This window comes from Macrobrachium nipponense, chromosome 21, assembly GCF_015104395.2.
Source record: "Macrobrachium nipponense isolate FS-2020 chromosome 21, ASM1510439v2, whole genome shotgun sequence".
In the NCBI taxonomy this organism is placed as follows: domain Eukaryota; kingdom Metazoa; phylum Arthropoda; class Malacostraca; order Decapoda; family Palaemonidae; genus Macrobrachium; species Macrobrachium nipponense.
This window is the reverse complement of record NC_087212.1, coordinates 73064827-73079264: the sequence shown is the minus strand read 5'-3', so window position 1 is coordinate 73079264 and position 14438 is coordinate 73064827. Positions and strand designations below refer to the sequence as shown.

The 14438-nt window shown below is 42.2% G+C and overlaps 1 protein-coding gene across 5 annotated transcripts in view; it reads right to left on the bottom strand.

Moving 5' to 3' along the window:
- The window catches only part of LOC135198166 (host cell factor 2-like), a 167723-nt gene that overhangs the window by 91163 nt on the left and 62122 nt on the right, over positions 1-14438 (bottom strand). For all 5 annotated transcript variants that reach the window (XM_064225674.1, XM_064225676.1, XM_064225678.1 and 2 more), the window contains exon 10: positions 2313-2441. In XM_064225674.1, the coding sequence (XP_064081744.1) occupies positions 2313-2441 (129 nt within the window). The remainder of the gene's footprint in view (positions 1-2312; positions 2442-14438) is intronic.

Sequence of the window (14438 nt, the reverse complement as noted above, 5' to 3'; positions counted from 1 at the left end):
AGGAATCTAGCGACTGTAGGGCCCTCTTCATGGATATGGCCGGTTTCATTTTAAGGAAGGACGAAGACTTGTGTGATTTCGTGCTCGAAAAAAGAGAGCGCGGAGGAGGAGGAGCAGCTGGAGTCAACGAATCTCCATACTCTTCTAGAAGGAGAGAAGAAAGAACTTTATAGTTCGAAAGTCCTTCTTTATTCGTTACCTCATCTTCCGAAAGGTCCTCTAAGTTGAGAGGATCGGAAGGAGAAAGCTCCCTTCTTTCGTCTGTCTCCTCCTTTGACTTCTTCCTTTCCGTAGAAGAACAACTTCTAACAGGCAAGGGACTAAGGGCTATTTCCTCCTTGCGCCTATCCTTAGGAGTCTTGGTTAATTTGCGCCTGGCGCTTAGCAGGCGCATCGCGCTCGGAATACTCCTGGCGCCTGGCTGGCGCATCGCGCTCGGAATACTCCTGGCGCCTGGCAGGCGCTTCCTCTACTCTAGCTGGCGCCTGGCGCTTGGTTGGCGTTCTGAGCCTGGAACGATCTTGAGAATAATCAGGCTCTTTGCGCCTGGAAGACTCCTCTCTTTCTGTGAGTACTTCAAAGTCATCCTCACTATCAGGTGTTCTCTGGCGCCTGGCTGGCGCCAGGCGCTTGGTAGGAGTTTCTTCCTTTTCCACTTCTCGCTTGCCTGGTGCTTCGCTCCCCCCAGAGATGGCCGCCTGTGCGACAACTCCCCTGGAAGGCTCGTTGCACCTGACAGGTGATCGGTGTCTAGATCTTTTTACAGGAAGCTTATCGTCCTTTCTGCGAGAAGGCTCCTTGGAAAGGACTCCTACCAAAGACGCTAGTTGTTCCTGCATATTTATTAAAATCTTCCTGGTAGAGGACTCTTCATCAAAAGCAGGAGAGGGAGATCTGGAAGGCGCTAGAGACTCCCTTACCACCAAGGGAGATAACTCCTTTCTAGCTCTCTTTACTACCGAAGGCGCTTCTTCTTCAGAAAAGCGCTCGGGGCTAGAGTTCAATTCAGGCTCTTTCCAGTTTCTCTTCAGCGGACGGGAAAGCTTCGTATCTTTCCATCCTCTTTTCGGTGAGGGGGATCCTGATGACGAAAAGCACTCTCGTAGGACGCTTTTTCTGTAGCGATCCCTGGCAGTCTGAGTTGTAACAGATTCTGCCGAAGGGACGCCTGATCGTTGGGGATTCTCCACAACCTCCGTACGGCTTTCGACTTTCCTTCTCCTCTGGGCCAGGGAGCTTGGAAGCAGTCTAGGCCTGGGAGCGTCGCAGAGACGACCAGACGCCCCCTCCACTACACTGGGGACACTTATATCACTCGAAAAATCACCTTCACTTTGCTTACCTTCTAATGCTGCCATTTTCTCCTGCATTTTTTGAAGGGAAGCTTTGAGTTCTGCAATTTCAGAAGCCGAATCAGAGGGATTAGCAACCTGTGATCGACCTGATAAAGAAGGAGAATAATTATGAGAAGAAGCAGCTACAGAACTAGACAGGGGTTCATGAGATCTAGATCTACTACGGCTTTTGTAAGCCGCCTTTCTCTCTCTATCTTTCTCTAACTTCTTCAAGTAAGAAGTTAGTGTCTTCCATTCCTGAGCACTCAATCTTTCACACTCATTACATGGGTTCTCTAAAGAACACTCAACAACTCTACATCCACGGCATGCAGTGTGAGGATCTACCGAAGCCTTCGGAATCCTCACCTTACAGCCCTCATTCACACACACTATGAAACCAACACTAGAGTCAGACATATTCAAGAAAAATCCAAAGCCAAATCCAAAAACAGTTCCACGATAGCGAATGCCAAACAACGATCCAAGTACGTCACCAAAAATCGGTCGAAAGAAGATCAAAAGCGTTGAAAAAAGAATTCCAGTCAGGAGGTAGTAACAAAAATGTTGACACCACCGGCGACAGAGAAAATCTGATAGAAAACGGGAATGGTTCCTAGTCCTGCCACCCAGAGCAGGGCGGTAGATCACCTGACCTACCTGTAGCGAGTGCCGCGAAATTTGAATTTCTGTCGGGGATGACGGAGTCGATAGCTAAGTATATATCTGACAGGGAAGTTGAATGTATGAAAATAGGTAGTTTTAAGCATTTTTAGAAGAGTTTTAAGTATTCATGGATTTTAGCTATTCGCAAGGGGCACCGAGTGTACTTAAAAAACTTATGACTACTGGGTGTACTTTAAAGAAAGATTAATCTTATCTCTGTGAAAGACAAAGAAAAAACTACTATCTGAGGATGACAGTAGCAACAATTATTGCAATTACAAATACCACAATTAGCCAGATTCTTGTACTTACAGGAGTAAGACCTTTACTAGTCTTAACTAAAGTAACAATCTGAGGTTGTGATCCAGCTACTCCACTCTTCTGTAAAATGAACTGTTTTCCTCCTTGTCCAGTTACGGTTGCCCCCTGAGTGTTTAAAACCTGAAAACAATATTAAAAATGTAATTTCATGGGGAATAGAATGAAACAGAATTTAGGACATAAGCTAAGTGCTGGGACCTATGAAATCATTCAACACTGAAAGAGAAAATGAGAGTAAAAAGGATTTAAAAGTGTCACCAAGAGGAAAACTTTGCAGCTGCACTATGAAATAATTGTTAGGAGAGAGTGGAAAGTAAGATGGAAGACAGAGATCATGAATGGAATGGAATAAAGTGTTTAGGCCGAAGGCCAAGCACTGGGACCTATGAGGTCATTCAGTGCTGGAAAGAAAATTAAAGAGTATGTGTAACAGGAGAAGAACCTTGCAGTTGCACTATGAAATTGTTAAGAGAGGATCGACAGCAAGATGGAAGAAAGATAATATGAATGGTGGTACAGTGAAAGGGGCCGATGAGACACTGCAAAGAACCTTTAGTGAAGCCTACAGTGCACCCTATGACATGCACTGATGGCATTACCCACCCCTCTACTAGACAGACAACACGAACATAGGTACAGTATTAAGAATGAAAGAGGTTGCAGCTTGGGACCAAAGGGACGCTGTACAGAACCTGAAGCAATACCTACAGTGCATAGCATGAGGTGCACTGATGGCACTACCCCTTACTAGGTGTCCATTTAGTGATTTCAAAGGGATACATTTCTCCACAGCTAGAAGTCATTACTAATGCTATATAAAAGCATCTGAAAACTATGGTTATCAAGAAGCATTGATTCAACAATTTGTAAGTCACCACCCTTAAACACTTCAAAATAAAACTTTTCTCCAGCATACTGCAGATAAGAACAAGTGGTCTTTTCATACCCTGTTGTAGCTTTACTATCAATTTTCCAATCATACAATTAGACATTCTCTGCTCACTTGATCTAGTGGTTAAGAAAAGTTTGATTACCATAAAAATGTAGTACATACACTGCACAACTGTTCTGTCAGTAAAACTATCAAGAATACTGTTATTTACAGTTTAGCGACTATAGTTCAATGGATATAAACTGATAGGTTGTTTACCTCCTTGAGAAAAACCATTGCCACTTCTCTCTCAACTTTTAAATCACCCCTTTAAGTCCTCAGCCATCTCCCAGTGAGGCAATATTTGGGACAGTACTTTATTAAACTGACTTATGAATCCTAATCCATAAACTCAATCTCCTTTCCATTTGGTTATTTTCATTGAGTAATAAAAATCGGTTACCATTCATTATTTCTTATGACATTTTCTTATAATTGTCAACAGAGTAACTTCTATTGCTCTTATTCTATTATGTATATTGGAACTTTCAGTCTTCCACAATTCATTTCCTAAACAATTTATAATATTTTGCAGTTCTTTGCTCTTTATTTCAGGTTTTCTCCTCATTTTCATTCATTAGGTTATGATTTACTTAAATTTGAATTTTTTTTCATAGTATATTTTATCCAGTATTCTGCAATATCCTCTCTTTAATACAATTTCACCGATCTCCATTCTATTTGGTTGTTACTTTTAAGGCTGTATATTTACTGTTATATTTTTATAATTCATACCTTCAAATTTTGCATGTACTATTACATAGCATGTTATTTGGAAAGTTTTTCATTTAAAATTCATTTTATTTAGAAAATTTTTCATTTAAATTAACAAAAATCAGACATTACCATTCATTGTTTCTTATAACATTTTCTTCTGAAACATGTATGACATACAGATATGAAAAAATATTATTATTGTAAATAAGATCTATCATAACTCATAATTTCACTAATGACTATTGTTCTCAGTAAGTTAAAACAAAAAGTCATTCTTTTTGGTGCATAAGTTCTCAGCTAGACTGGGCATTAGGGCTTATCTAAAGAGTAACTTAAAGAGCTAAATCTTTTAAACTTCATGGTTTAGTAGGTTTGGCCCACCTACATATCGCCTGTCAAAGGTAACAAAATAACTGTCACATTTATAAATGCGATTTCTCATTTTATTTACATATAAAATTACAATCACAATATGTGAATGCTTATGCTCAGCAGACCATGTTAAAATCTTTAAACTACACATTTTTTATTCATGTGTTATAAAATATAAATTTTCATGATAAAATTTATTATTTGGTTATTTACCTACTGTTAAAGTTAGCTCACATCTCCACGCCGATAGGCAAGTCGGCATACAAACAACAACAAAAAGATCACTTGGCTGACCTGGAAGACTGTCTAGTTCACCTGTTCTCCACCAGGTGTGTTCGAATGTTTTAGCTCTAGTCAGAATTCTCCTTGACGGCCCACTAAATGTGGAGAGGCTGGGTGGGGTCTACTTTAACAGTAGGTAAGTATCCAAATAATAAATTGTATCATGAACATTTATATTATTTGAGATGAACCTTACCTACTGTTAAAAGTTAGCTGATTCCTACATTGAGATAAAGGATGGTGGGTAGTGCAGCTAGACAAATTCCGCTCAGCCAAGCGAGCTAAGAGTTTCTTGTATGAAACTCGAAACATTCTTACCAGATCAGGAATCCTTCCTGGATAACACTGCTGCCAGAAGGTGGATTCCCTTCAGGGTGCAAGGCTCTCATGTGTGTGTAATCAAGAGCGGCCTTGTGGAGAAAACCACTTCATTTTCAGTCAGAATGAATATTAGTGGTGTGGTGGGACCCATGCCTGGGTTCGAAAGCCCCCAAAAACGACAGTCAAATATAAAGTACATATCTATGATACAAAGGTATGCTCCAGTACAACAAATGTACCTTCATGCTCCCCAAAAAACCAACACCCTGGATTAACATAGAGCCTAAAAGATTGCTCTTTCTTTTGGTTCAGGAAAACTTTACCCACCATTACTAGAGGGTTAGGGCTTTACAGTTTTCAAACGTGATTTCTACATCTTTAAGCAGCAAAAACCGCATCACAATTCCACTGAGCTGCATTTATTACATCCTCAAGAGACAAATTCTTTGAAAAACTAAAAGTAGCAGCAACTACTCTTCCACTATGTATATTTACCTTCAACAAAGGTAAGATATCTGGGTTTAGTTTTCCATGTGCTAGTCTTATTAAATATTTAACAAAAAAATGACATTGTATTCTTAGATAAAGGAGTGTTAAGTTTCCTAACACTACAAAATAAATTATTAACTCTGCACCTCACAGGCTTTAATCTATCTAAATAAATCTTAATAGCTCTAACCAGACAGAGGGCTGATTCTTCATTCCCCACCAATGAGGTCAAATTTGGAATTCTTACCGTTCTAGGTAGAAGTTTATCCTTGACATCATTCTTAGCCCTGAACAAGGGCATAAATGATAAAACAGCATCTCCTTTACAAAAGCCTACCTTATTTGAGAATGCTTGTAACTCGCTTACTCTTGGCTGTTGCTAGTGCTACCAAAAAAGAGCGTCTTCATGGTTAGAAACTTCAAAGAAGCAATTTACAAAGGTTCAAACGGATCTGCAGATAAGAATTTTAGCACTACATTTAAGTTCCAAGAAAGTGATTGATACTGAACTTTGGGGACTTCAATTTCAAATGATCTCAACACCACCTTAAGATCTGGATCGTTAGGAATATCGAATTGTACATACAGTAGCACTGATGAAAGCATGGATCTATATCCTCAAATAGCAGCTACAGAAAGCGTCTTACTACATATATCTAAGATATCAAAAGAACTTTATTATGTTGTTTACAGAGGTACAGGTGCTGGAAATCCCTCTAGAACAACACCAGGAGCAGTACACAACCCATTGTCTCTGATACAAGGCCAAGGTTGTTGTTCGTCTTGATTTAAGGATAGACTTCTGAGATACTTTAGAAAACCCTGTCGCTTGAAGGAGATGGTTGAGAGGTTCCAAGCGATTAAGTGTAGCATGCGGAGGCTTTGGTGGAACTGCTTGGAATTCGGTTTTCTGAGTAGATCCTTCCTTAAAGGAAGAACACGAAGGAGATCCACTGAAAATGCTAGAAGGTCCAAAAACCATTCTCTCTGAGGCCACCAAAGAGCTACTAGTGTCATTCTGCAATGATTTATTTCTTGAAACTTGTTCAGCACTTTTCTTATTGTTGCAAATGGAGGAAAAGCATATGCATCTGGGTTGGACCAATCTTGAAGAAATGCATCTACTGCCCAAGCCTGAGGGTCCTGGCATGGAGAGCAATAGACTGGGAGTTTCTTGTTCATTGCTGTTGCAAGGAAGTCCACATTTGGAGCTCCCCATAGACTCCACAGAGACTGGCAGACTTGCGGATGTAAAGGCAATTCCATGGGTAGGACTTGTCCCTTCCTACTCAATTGATCTACCAAAACATCGTTTTTCCCTGATATGAACTGTGGAACCAATACTATGTTCCTGGCTTCTGCCCAAAGAAACATCTCCACTATCAGAAACATTGACTTTGATCTTGTTCCGCCCTGGTTTCTGATGTACGCCAACGAGGTGGTATTGTCCGAAAATACTGCTACTACCTTTCCTCTGGCTATTTGTTTGTACTGAAGGAGGGACTTCCATACTGCCAATAGTTCTAGATTGTTTATGTGCAATTCCCTCTTTTTCGGTGACCATTCCCCAGACATCTGATGGCCTCCCAGGCATGCTCCCCAGCCTGTCATTGAAACATCTGAAAACAAGGTTAGGTCTGGTCTCACTACTCTTAGGAATGACCCTGTTCCCAGTCTTTGACGATCCTTCCACCATGCTAACGTCTCCCAAAGACTTGCTGGGACAAATTAAATGGGAGTCTGGCAGGGACTTCCTGTCCCAAGATTCTGCCATTGCCTTGCTGGAAGCTCCCTTAAGGACTGAAAATTTCCTAGAAGCAATAAAAAATTGTCTATCCGTTTCTCCAATGGAAAAGCCTGAAAACTGAGTGTCCATCCTCATCCCTAGATAGAAAATGGTCTGATTCGGAATCAAAGCAGACTTCTGAAAATTTATCAATATGCCCAGTGATTGAGCCAGGCAAAGTAACAGATCCTTGGCCCTCAGAATTCCCTTGTAAGAGTTGGCCAACATTAGCCAGTCGTCTAAATAGAGCAGAATTCTCACTCCTAACAAGTGACACCATCCCCCCTACTGGTGCTAAAATCCTCGTGAATACCTGTGGTGCTGTGCACAGGCTGAAGACAAAACGCATGAACTTGCGAGACTGGGGATTTATTGGAATGTAGAAATAAGCATCTTGCATGTCCATCGACATCATCCAGCTGTTCTTCTGTACTCCCACTAGTACTGTGCTGGATGATTCCATGGAGATTGGAATTAGATGAATGAACTTGTTGAGTCTCGACACTCCCAGTACTGGACGCCACCCTCCAGATGTCTTGGGCACCAGAAAAAGACTTGTAAAACCCCGCCAAGTTTCCCGACACCTGCTCTATCGCTTTCTTCTCTAGTAATGATACCACCTCTTTCTGAAGTATAAGAAACTTCTCCTGTTGATGACGATAAGCTGGAAGAGCAATTGGAGACGACGACAGAGGCGGAGACAGAAAGGGAATTTTGTAACCTTCCTTCAGTGCCTCCACCACCTAAGGTTCTGCTCCTAAGTCTCTCCAAACATGCCAGAAGATCTGCAGTTGACCTCCTACTGGAACCTGAGGGCATAAAGATTCATTTCTTTCTAAAAAAACTTAGCAGTTTTGTTTTTATTGGAGCTTAGTAAGGACCTACGAAAAGGCTTGGCAGCTGAAGGCTGTTCACGAGATGAGGAAGGACAAATTTTTACCGGAGGGCCAGAAGGCAAAGGAGTAGATCTTTTATTCCCCGCTTTAAAAGATTTTCTGATAAATTCCCTATTTTCCTGTACGGAAATATCTTCCCTCATTGCCTTAAATAAAGATGGATTCAGAAGGCGGTCCACAGGAGAACTCATAACTGCAGCATCTCCTGAGAAGGAGGGACCTTAGCACAATTGTTCTCTTTTCTTCAAGATAGAATTAGTGAAAGCATGAGAACATTCGCCTGCCACATCTGAAATAGCCTTATCCAGGCAAGACAAAAAAATCTAAAGACTCTTCCCAAGTTTTGATACCCACTGGCATCAGAAAGTCTTTAAGGTGACGCAGAGAAGCGGCAATAGTACTTAGCGAAAGTTCCGCAAAAGACAAAACCTCAATAATTCTAAACAAAGACTTGGACAAAGTCTCTGCCTCTGTATTAGACCAAAGCACCTTACCAGTCTCAAAAGCACATCTTTTCATAGGATTGAGACATGCAAGGAAATCAGCATCGTCGACCAAGGACAGTTCCAGCGCCGGTAACGAACCTGTGTCGTAATAATTGATTCTCCGCGATTTCAAAAACTCCGGAATACTAGAGCTGGCAGACTTACAAGAAGCTTTGTACGCCAGAAGACAAGATATTTTGTCAAAAGGTCTTGTAATTGAAGGCAAATGCTTAGGTTTCTTCAAAGACTTAATGGGAGTCGAAATGCTGTTGGACAAAAACGACCTAGTCTCCACAGAATTTCTTTCCTCCACCAAATGAGAATAATGAAAAGAGCAATGTTCCAGCAAGCGCCGAAAGACTGAAGGAGACTCTTCCGACTCGAGCTCTTCTTCCACTAGTTGCGGATTCGAGACAACAGCAGCAGACTCCTCGCAACGAAAATTTGGCTCGATAGGCATAGAGCCTCCGGGAAAAGTATTCTGCAGTTGTCTACTAGCATCGACACCAGTTGACCAAGCCGAAGCAGAGGGGATACTCGTCGGCAAAAAAAAATGGGACTTGTAAGAGGCAGAGAAGATTCGTCGACACTGAACTGTACCACTTCGTCTTAATCCATCTCATGCAGCTTGGGAACAATCCCAGACGACACCTCTTTAGAGGATAAAGCAACTAGAATAGCATCTAGTTTGGAAACAACAGTAGAATCTGTAACCATAGAAGGAAGAAAGAGAGACATTAGCAGAGTCCACATGAGACTCTCCAACAGTAGAAGACCTAGGAATAGCCGAGAAAAGATTTAGACCGAGACGTAGAATAGGTTCAACAATTGATTGAGTCAATGTACAAGAATTAGAACAGCCCACTACAGGGATATCATTATTAATAAAGTCTATAGTATCTAAATTCTTACTCTTGTCGGGTCTAGAAACCTCATTGCTAATTCTGGATGAAGGTGAGGTCAAAATACTGTGCAAAGACTTACGCTTGCCAAAACAATCTTTCGGCAAATGCGTTGAGCGTGATTGCGCGTGAGAGCATGAAAAAGGAGAGGTAGGAGTCGGAGAGCACAGAACCCCGTCGCCTCGAGAACCGACCCGGTTCCTTAGCAGCTGACTTTTCCAACTGTCACAGGGGAGTCCTAGGCTCGGGCTACATACGGGCAAAGGCACCAACACCTTATCTCTACAAGGGGAACGCGAAAAAGAATGTTCACTATGAAGGGACTCGGAACGGTTTGTTATCATAAATCCAGTTAAACTTTTAACGGAATCTAAAATAAGACTTACATCCTGTTCAAATTTCTCGATACGCTTTTCCCGAACTGAAAGTGGAGCAGAAGTCGGAGCTACAGAGGAAACACTAGTACTATCATTATCAGTATATTAGTTTGAGTAGGGGTAACTGCAGGCGAAGGCTCAACAGGAATGGGAGAAAAGGTAGCTTTATGCCCCAACCTAATTAACTGCTTCCGCAGTCTATCTGCTTCCCTTCTTTTCCTATATCTAATACTTTAGAACATAATATCCTTAGGCCAATCCTTGCATTCCTCCCACCTCTCTAGATCACACTATGTACCCCTGCAGCTAGTACAAACATTATGTTGATCTATCTCAAATTTAGGCATTCTTGTTACACAATAATCATTCCTATATAACCTGATATTGGTTGAGTTGCTTCCAGTGGAGGTCATCCTAGGATGATTAAATTTACAGTACTGTGATATGAGAAAAACAGCCAAGTTTCACCAAATACCAACATTCACCTAGACCTAATGGCGATAAGGAGAATTCTGCCTAGAGCTAAGACATTCGAACACACCTGGTGGAGAACAGGTGAACTAGAAAGTCTTCCAGGTCAGACAAGCGATCTTTTTTTCTTTTGTTTGAATGCCGACTCGCCTATCGGCGTGGAGATGTGAGCTATCTTTAACAATAGGTAAGATTCATCTCAAATAATAAGGTATTTAAAAAAGACAAATTTGTAACTAATTTGTATTTTTCATAACTAACAAACCTGAGGTCTTTAACAATAGGATTTACTAGCACCAAGCTGGAAACCGGTAGAATTAAAATTAAACTTGTGCGATCCAGGGACTATTGGCATCTATACCAGGTCACGGGGCATGTATACCCAGAATGCCTTCGGCGTCGTGTGACCAGCCCGTTATACTTCTAACACAGTTTAGACTGCTAGAGGGGTGGTTCAAGGTGGGCCTTTAACAGTTAAGACCTCAGGTTTGTTAGTTATGAAAAATACAAATTAGTTACAAATTTGTCATCTGTTCATATACGAAACAAACCTTCAGTTTTAACGATAGGATAGACTTACTTATTGGAGGGAGGTAGGTAAGTCTCTAACTGACTGGGAGTTTGCCACATATATCCATTTCCAAATATTAGGAGTATTCCAAGAGAATGGACTATAAACCCTTGAACCAAAGATATAAGGAAATCTAATGGTTTCCTTCACTGGGTGCTGGTATCATGCCATGGTTTATAAACTATGGGGAAATAGAGGACCCCCCTTTCTCATAAACCACTCTTGTCCCTTGTATCTGGATCTACCATCACCTCTCCCTTCCTTATTACCGAGAGGGGTGTGTTGCTACTGAAAAGTATACTACTATATACTCTAATAACTTTACAGTATGGCTGACCACCTCACCTGCATCTAGTCCATTCCAGCTTATTATGGTACTCTCCTTCATACTGCCTGTGGGTAAAGGAGTAGAAAGAAAGTTGTAAAGAAAAAAAGGCCAGTCATCCCATTCATTCTACTTTCATACCTTCATCTTAGACTAGACACAAACTGACCCGCCAGGGGTACTGGATGAGCTATACCACTTGCTGGGCCACCACCACTGGACCCAAGGAAAAGGTACCCAAGGATCTATGTGCAACGTCTTTTAAATAAAAGGAAGTGAAAGTCGTTTGGCGTTTCCAAACACCAGCTTTCAGAATTCTCTCCAGACATATTTTCTTGAATGCCAAAGAAGCACTCAAGCCTCTGATGTCATGAGCCCTAGCCCTCTCCTGGCTATCTGACCCCCTGTCTTCTGTCATGTAGGCATTCCTGATCGTTTCTCTTAGCCAAAATGATATTGTATTCCTGGACACTTCCTTTTTGTTCCGTCCTGTACTTACGAAGCAACTCTGGCACTCCGGCCTAGTTGCCTTGTCCTCCTTAAGTACTCTCTTATTACCCTGACGGAAAACAGAAGCATCTCAACTTTGTCATCATCTACAAAATCTGCCAGAGAAGGTATGGAAAAAGTCAAATCTGCCGTCTACTATTGATGGGTTTTGAGTTTTGGCCACGAATTCTGGCACAAACTCGAATGCCATTGACTTCCAACCTCTCGAGTGCTTTACAATACATGACAGGCCATGTAGTTCCCCCACCCTTTTGGTTGAAGCTAGGGCCAATAAGAAGACACTCTTCAGGGTCAGGCTCCTATCTGTGGACTGCCTTAGTGGTTCGTAGGGGGGTTTTGTCAGACTACTCAGTACCATGGTCAAATCCCAATCTGGGGCTTTCAGTTCCTTACAAGAGTCTTTCAAGTCAATTGTCAGCATAAAGTCCTTGATCCTGACTGCTTGTAGAACAGTCTTTGGAGTTTCCATTTTGAATCTGGTTTTTCTTATAAACAGATTCAAAGTTGACAGGTCTATTACTGCCCTCCAGTCCCCGTTGGCTTTGGGTACAAGGAAAATTCTGCTATAAAACCCCTTTGACAGAATGGATACTTGTTCCACAGCCCCTTTTTCCATCATCTTCTTCACTTCCTCTAGCAGAATAAAAGCCTTCTGAGGTTCTTGAGCATAAGCGAGGTGAGGTAATGGCTGTTCTGTCAGGGGAGGGGATACTTCAAATGGAATCAAATACCCGACTCTGAGAACATCCACCACCCACTGCTCTGCTCCCAGTTCCTGCCACACCTTCCAGTGATTTGCCAGGCAACCCCCAACTGGTGTGGCTGAGTAATGAGAGGCACCTATCCTATCGTCTTGAGCCCCTTCCTCTTCCCCTAATCCCCCTTCCTCTGTTATTTCTATTGTGAAAGGGCCGATGAGTTAACTTCTTTGGGGAAGAGGGTCTTGTTACTCTATTAGGGATGCTATTTCTCACTGGCTTCTTCTGAGGTATTTGCTGTTGCCTTACCTCCATAGGATTAGCCTGACTGCTGGATGTTTTCCTAACTGCCTGCTGTACCAATCTATCGTTAAGTGTCCCTCCTCATTAACAGGATATTTGCCCAAACATTGGCACTTAAATTTGTCAAGTACGCAATTGCTTTGGCACCTGATTGTAGTAATCTAATGAACATTGATTCATCCACTACCTTCCTCGTCACCTCTGAGGATACAATCTTCGCAACTGCTGTCGACCAAAGATCCAGCCAAGCAGCAGTCTGAAAGACAGAAGAAGCTGTTGCTTCTAACGTAGCAGCCTCTTAGCAAGTTATCGAAGGGCATTCCATTTTCATTTGATCTAAGGTTAATCCAGGCCTTAACCTTACCACATCTAAGGTTAATCCAGGCCTCAACCTTACCACATTTGGGTTAATTTGTCTAGATAGTAAAGGAACCGTCGGTGTCGTATAATATTTTCTATGTTTCATCATTGGAGGAGGGATAAACCCTAACGATCTATTTGATCTTAAAAAATTATCCCTTCCCGCAATCCGTGCGTTTACATGTTGTAAAATGATTTGAACAAGGCAATTCATATGACACCTTGGTATCCTTTTTCACCCCAAACGCCATGTCAATCCCCAGAGGAAGCATACTGGCAGGTGTTTCCGTTCTCTCAGAAAGGTTATTGAATTGACGAATCAAATCAATCACCTCCCCATACAAAGCCAGAAACTCTTGGTTTTCTCCTTCCTCCGGTTCTAGCGTACTGTGCTCAGCCACAGGAGACGCTATCTCACTCCTATCCCCTGACAAACGTCTGGGCGCGGCCTCTTTGATCTCTGATGACTGCCGACGGCTTGATCCCGAACAGTCAGCAGGAGAACAAGACAGCCTCACTCCTCTGTTCTCGGATCTAGAGCGAAAATCTCGCCTATACCTCCAAGATGAATGCTCTCTCAAAACCGAGCTCACTTCCTCTCCATGACGATTAACATCGTCTCGAACGACCGTCAGCAAATTCTGCCTTGATCCTTCAACTTGGCGGACAACGCCTTCCACCAACATATCAGACGAAGTTGCCAACTTGCAATTTTTCGACCTTTTAATAGGAGCCTTATCATCTTTTCTCCGTATTTTAAACGGTCTTACAGGAGAAACCGGTATCTGTGCTCTATCCTTTTCTGCACTTTTCGCCCCTAACGTCGATTTCGCTAGTCTTTCTTTGACTCTTTGTAATCTATATTGGCAACTCCACGTCGGCCGTTCTCCCATCAGCCGCCGACTCGCTCGCTCGTTCGGACTCTTGTAAACGGCTTCGTCCTCTAGCTTTGAGCTTACCAGCCACTAACTTCTTGCCTTTCTTGCTGACTGGGATGTGACAGACCTGGCCCGAAGATGAAGAATTCACTCTTCTCCTCTTGGCCCGAGGATCATTCGCAAAATCCCACATCCTCCAACGCTTGGCTAGTACACGTCGTGACGTCATCGAACTTAGCGATGACGCAGAGTTAGAGGAAGAAGACGAAGAAGACGACGAATCACGCCTTTTATTTTTGTCTTTCTTATTAATTTTCTTCTCTAGATCCTGTAATTTCTTCATTACAGTGTGTACTACTGAGTCAGAAAGCGTATTTGAGTCCAGAGGCAACGAAGCAGACTGAGAAGCAGTAGGCTGTGACGTCATCGCGTCTGCCATGTCG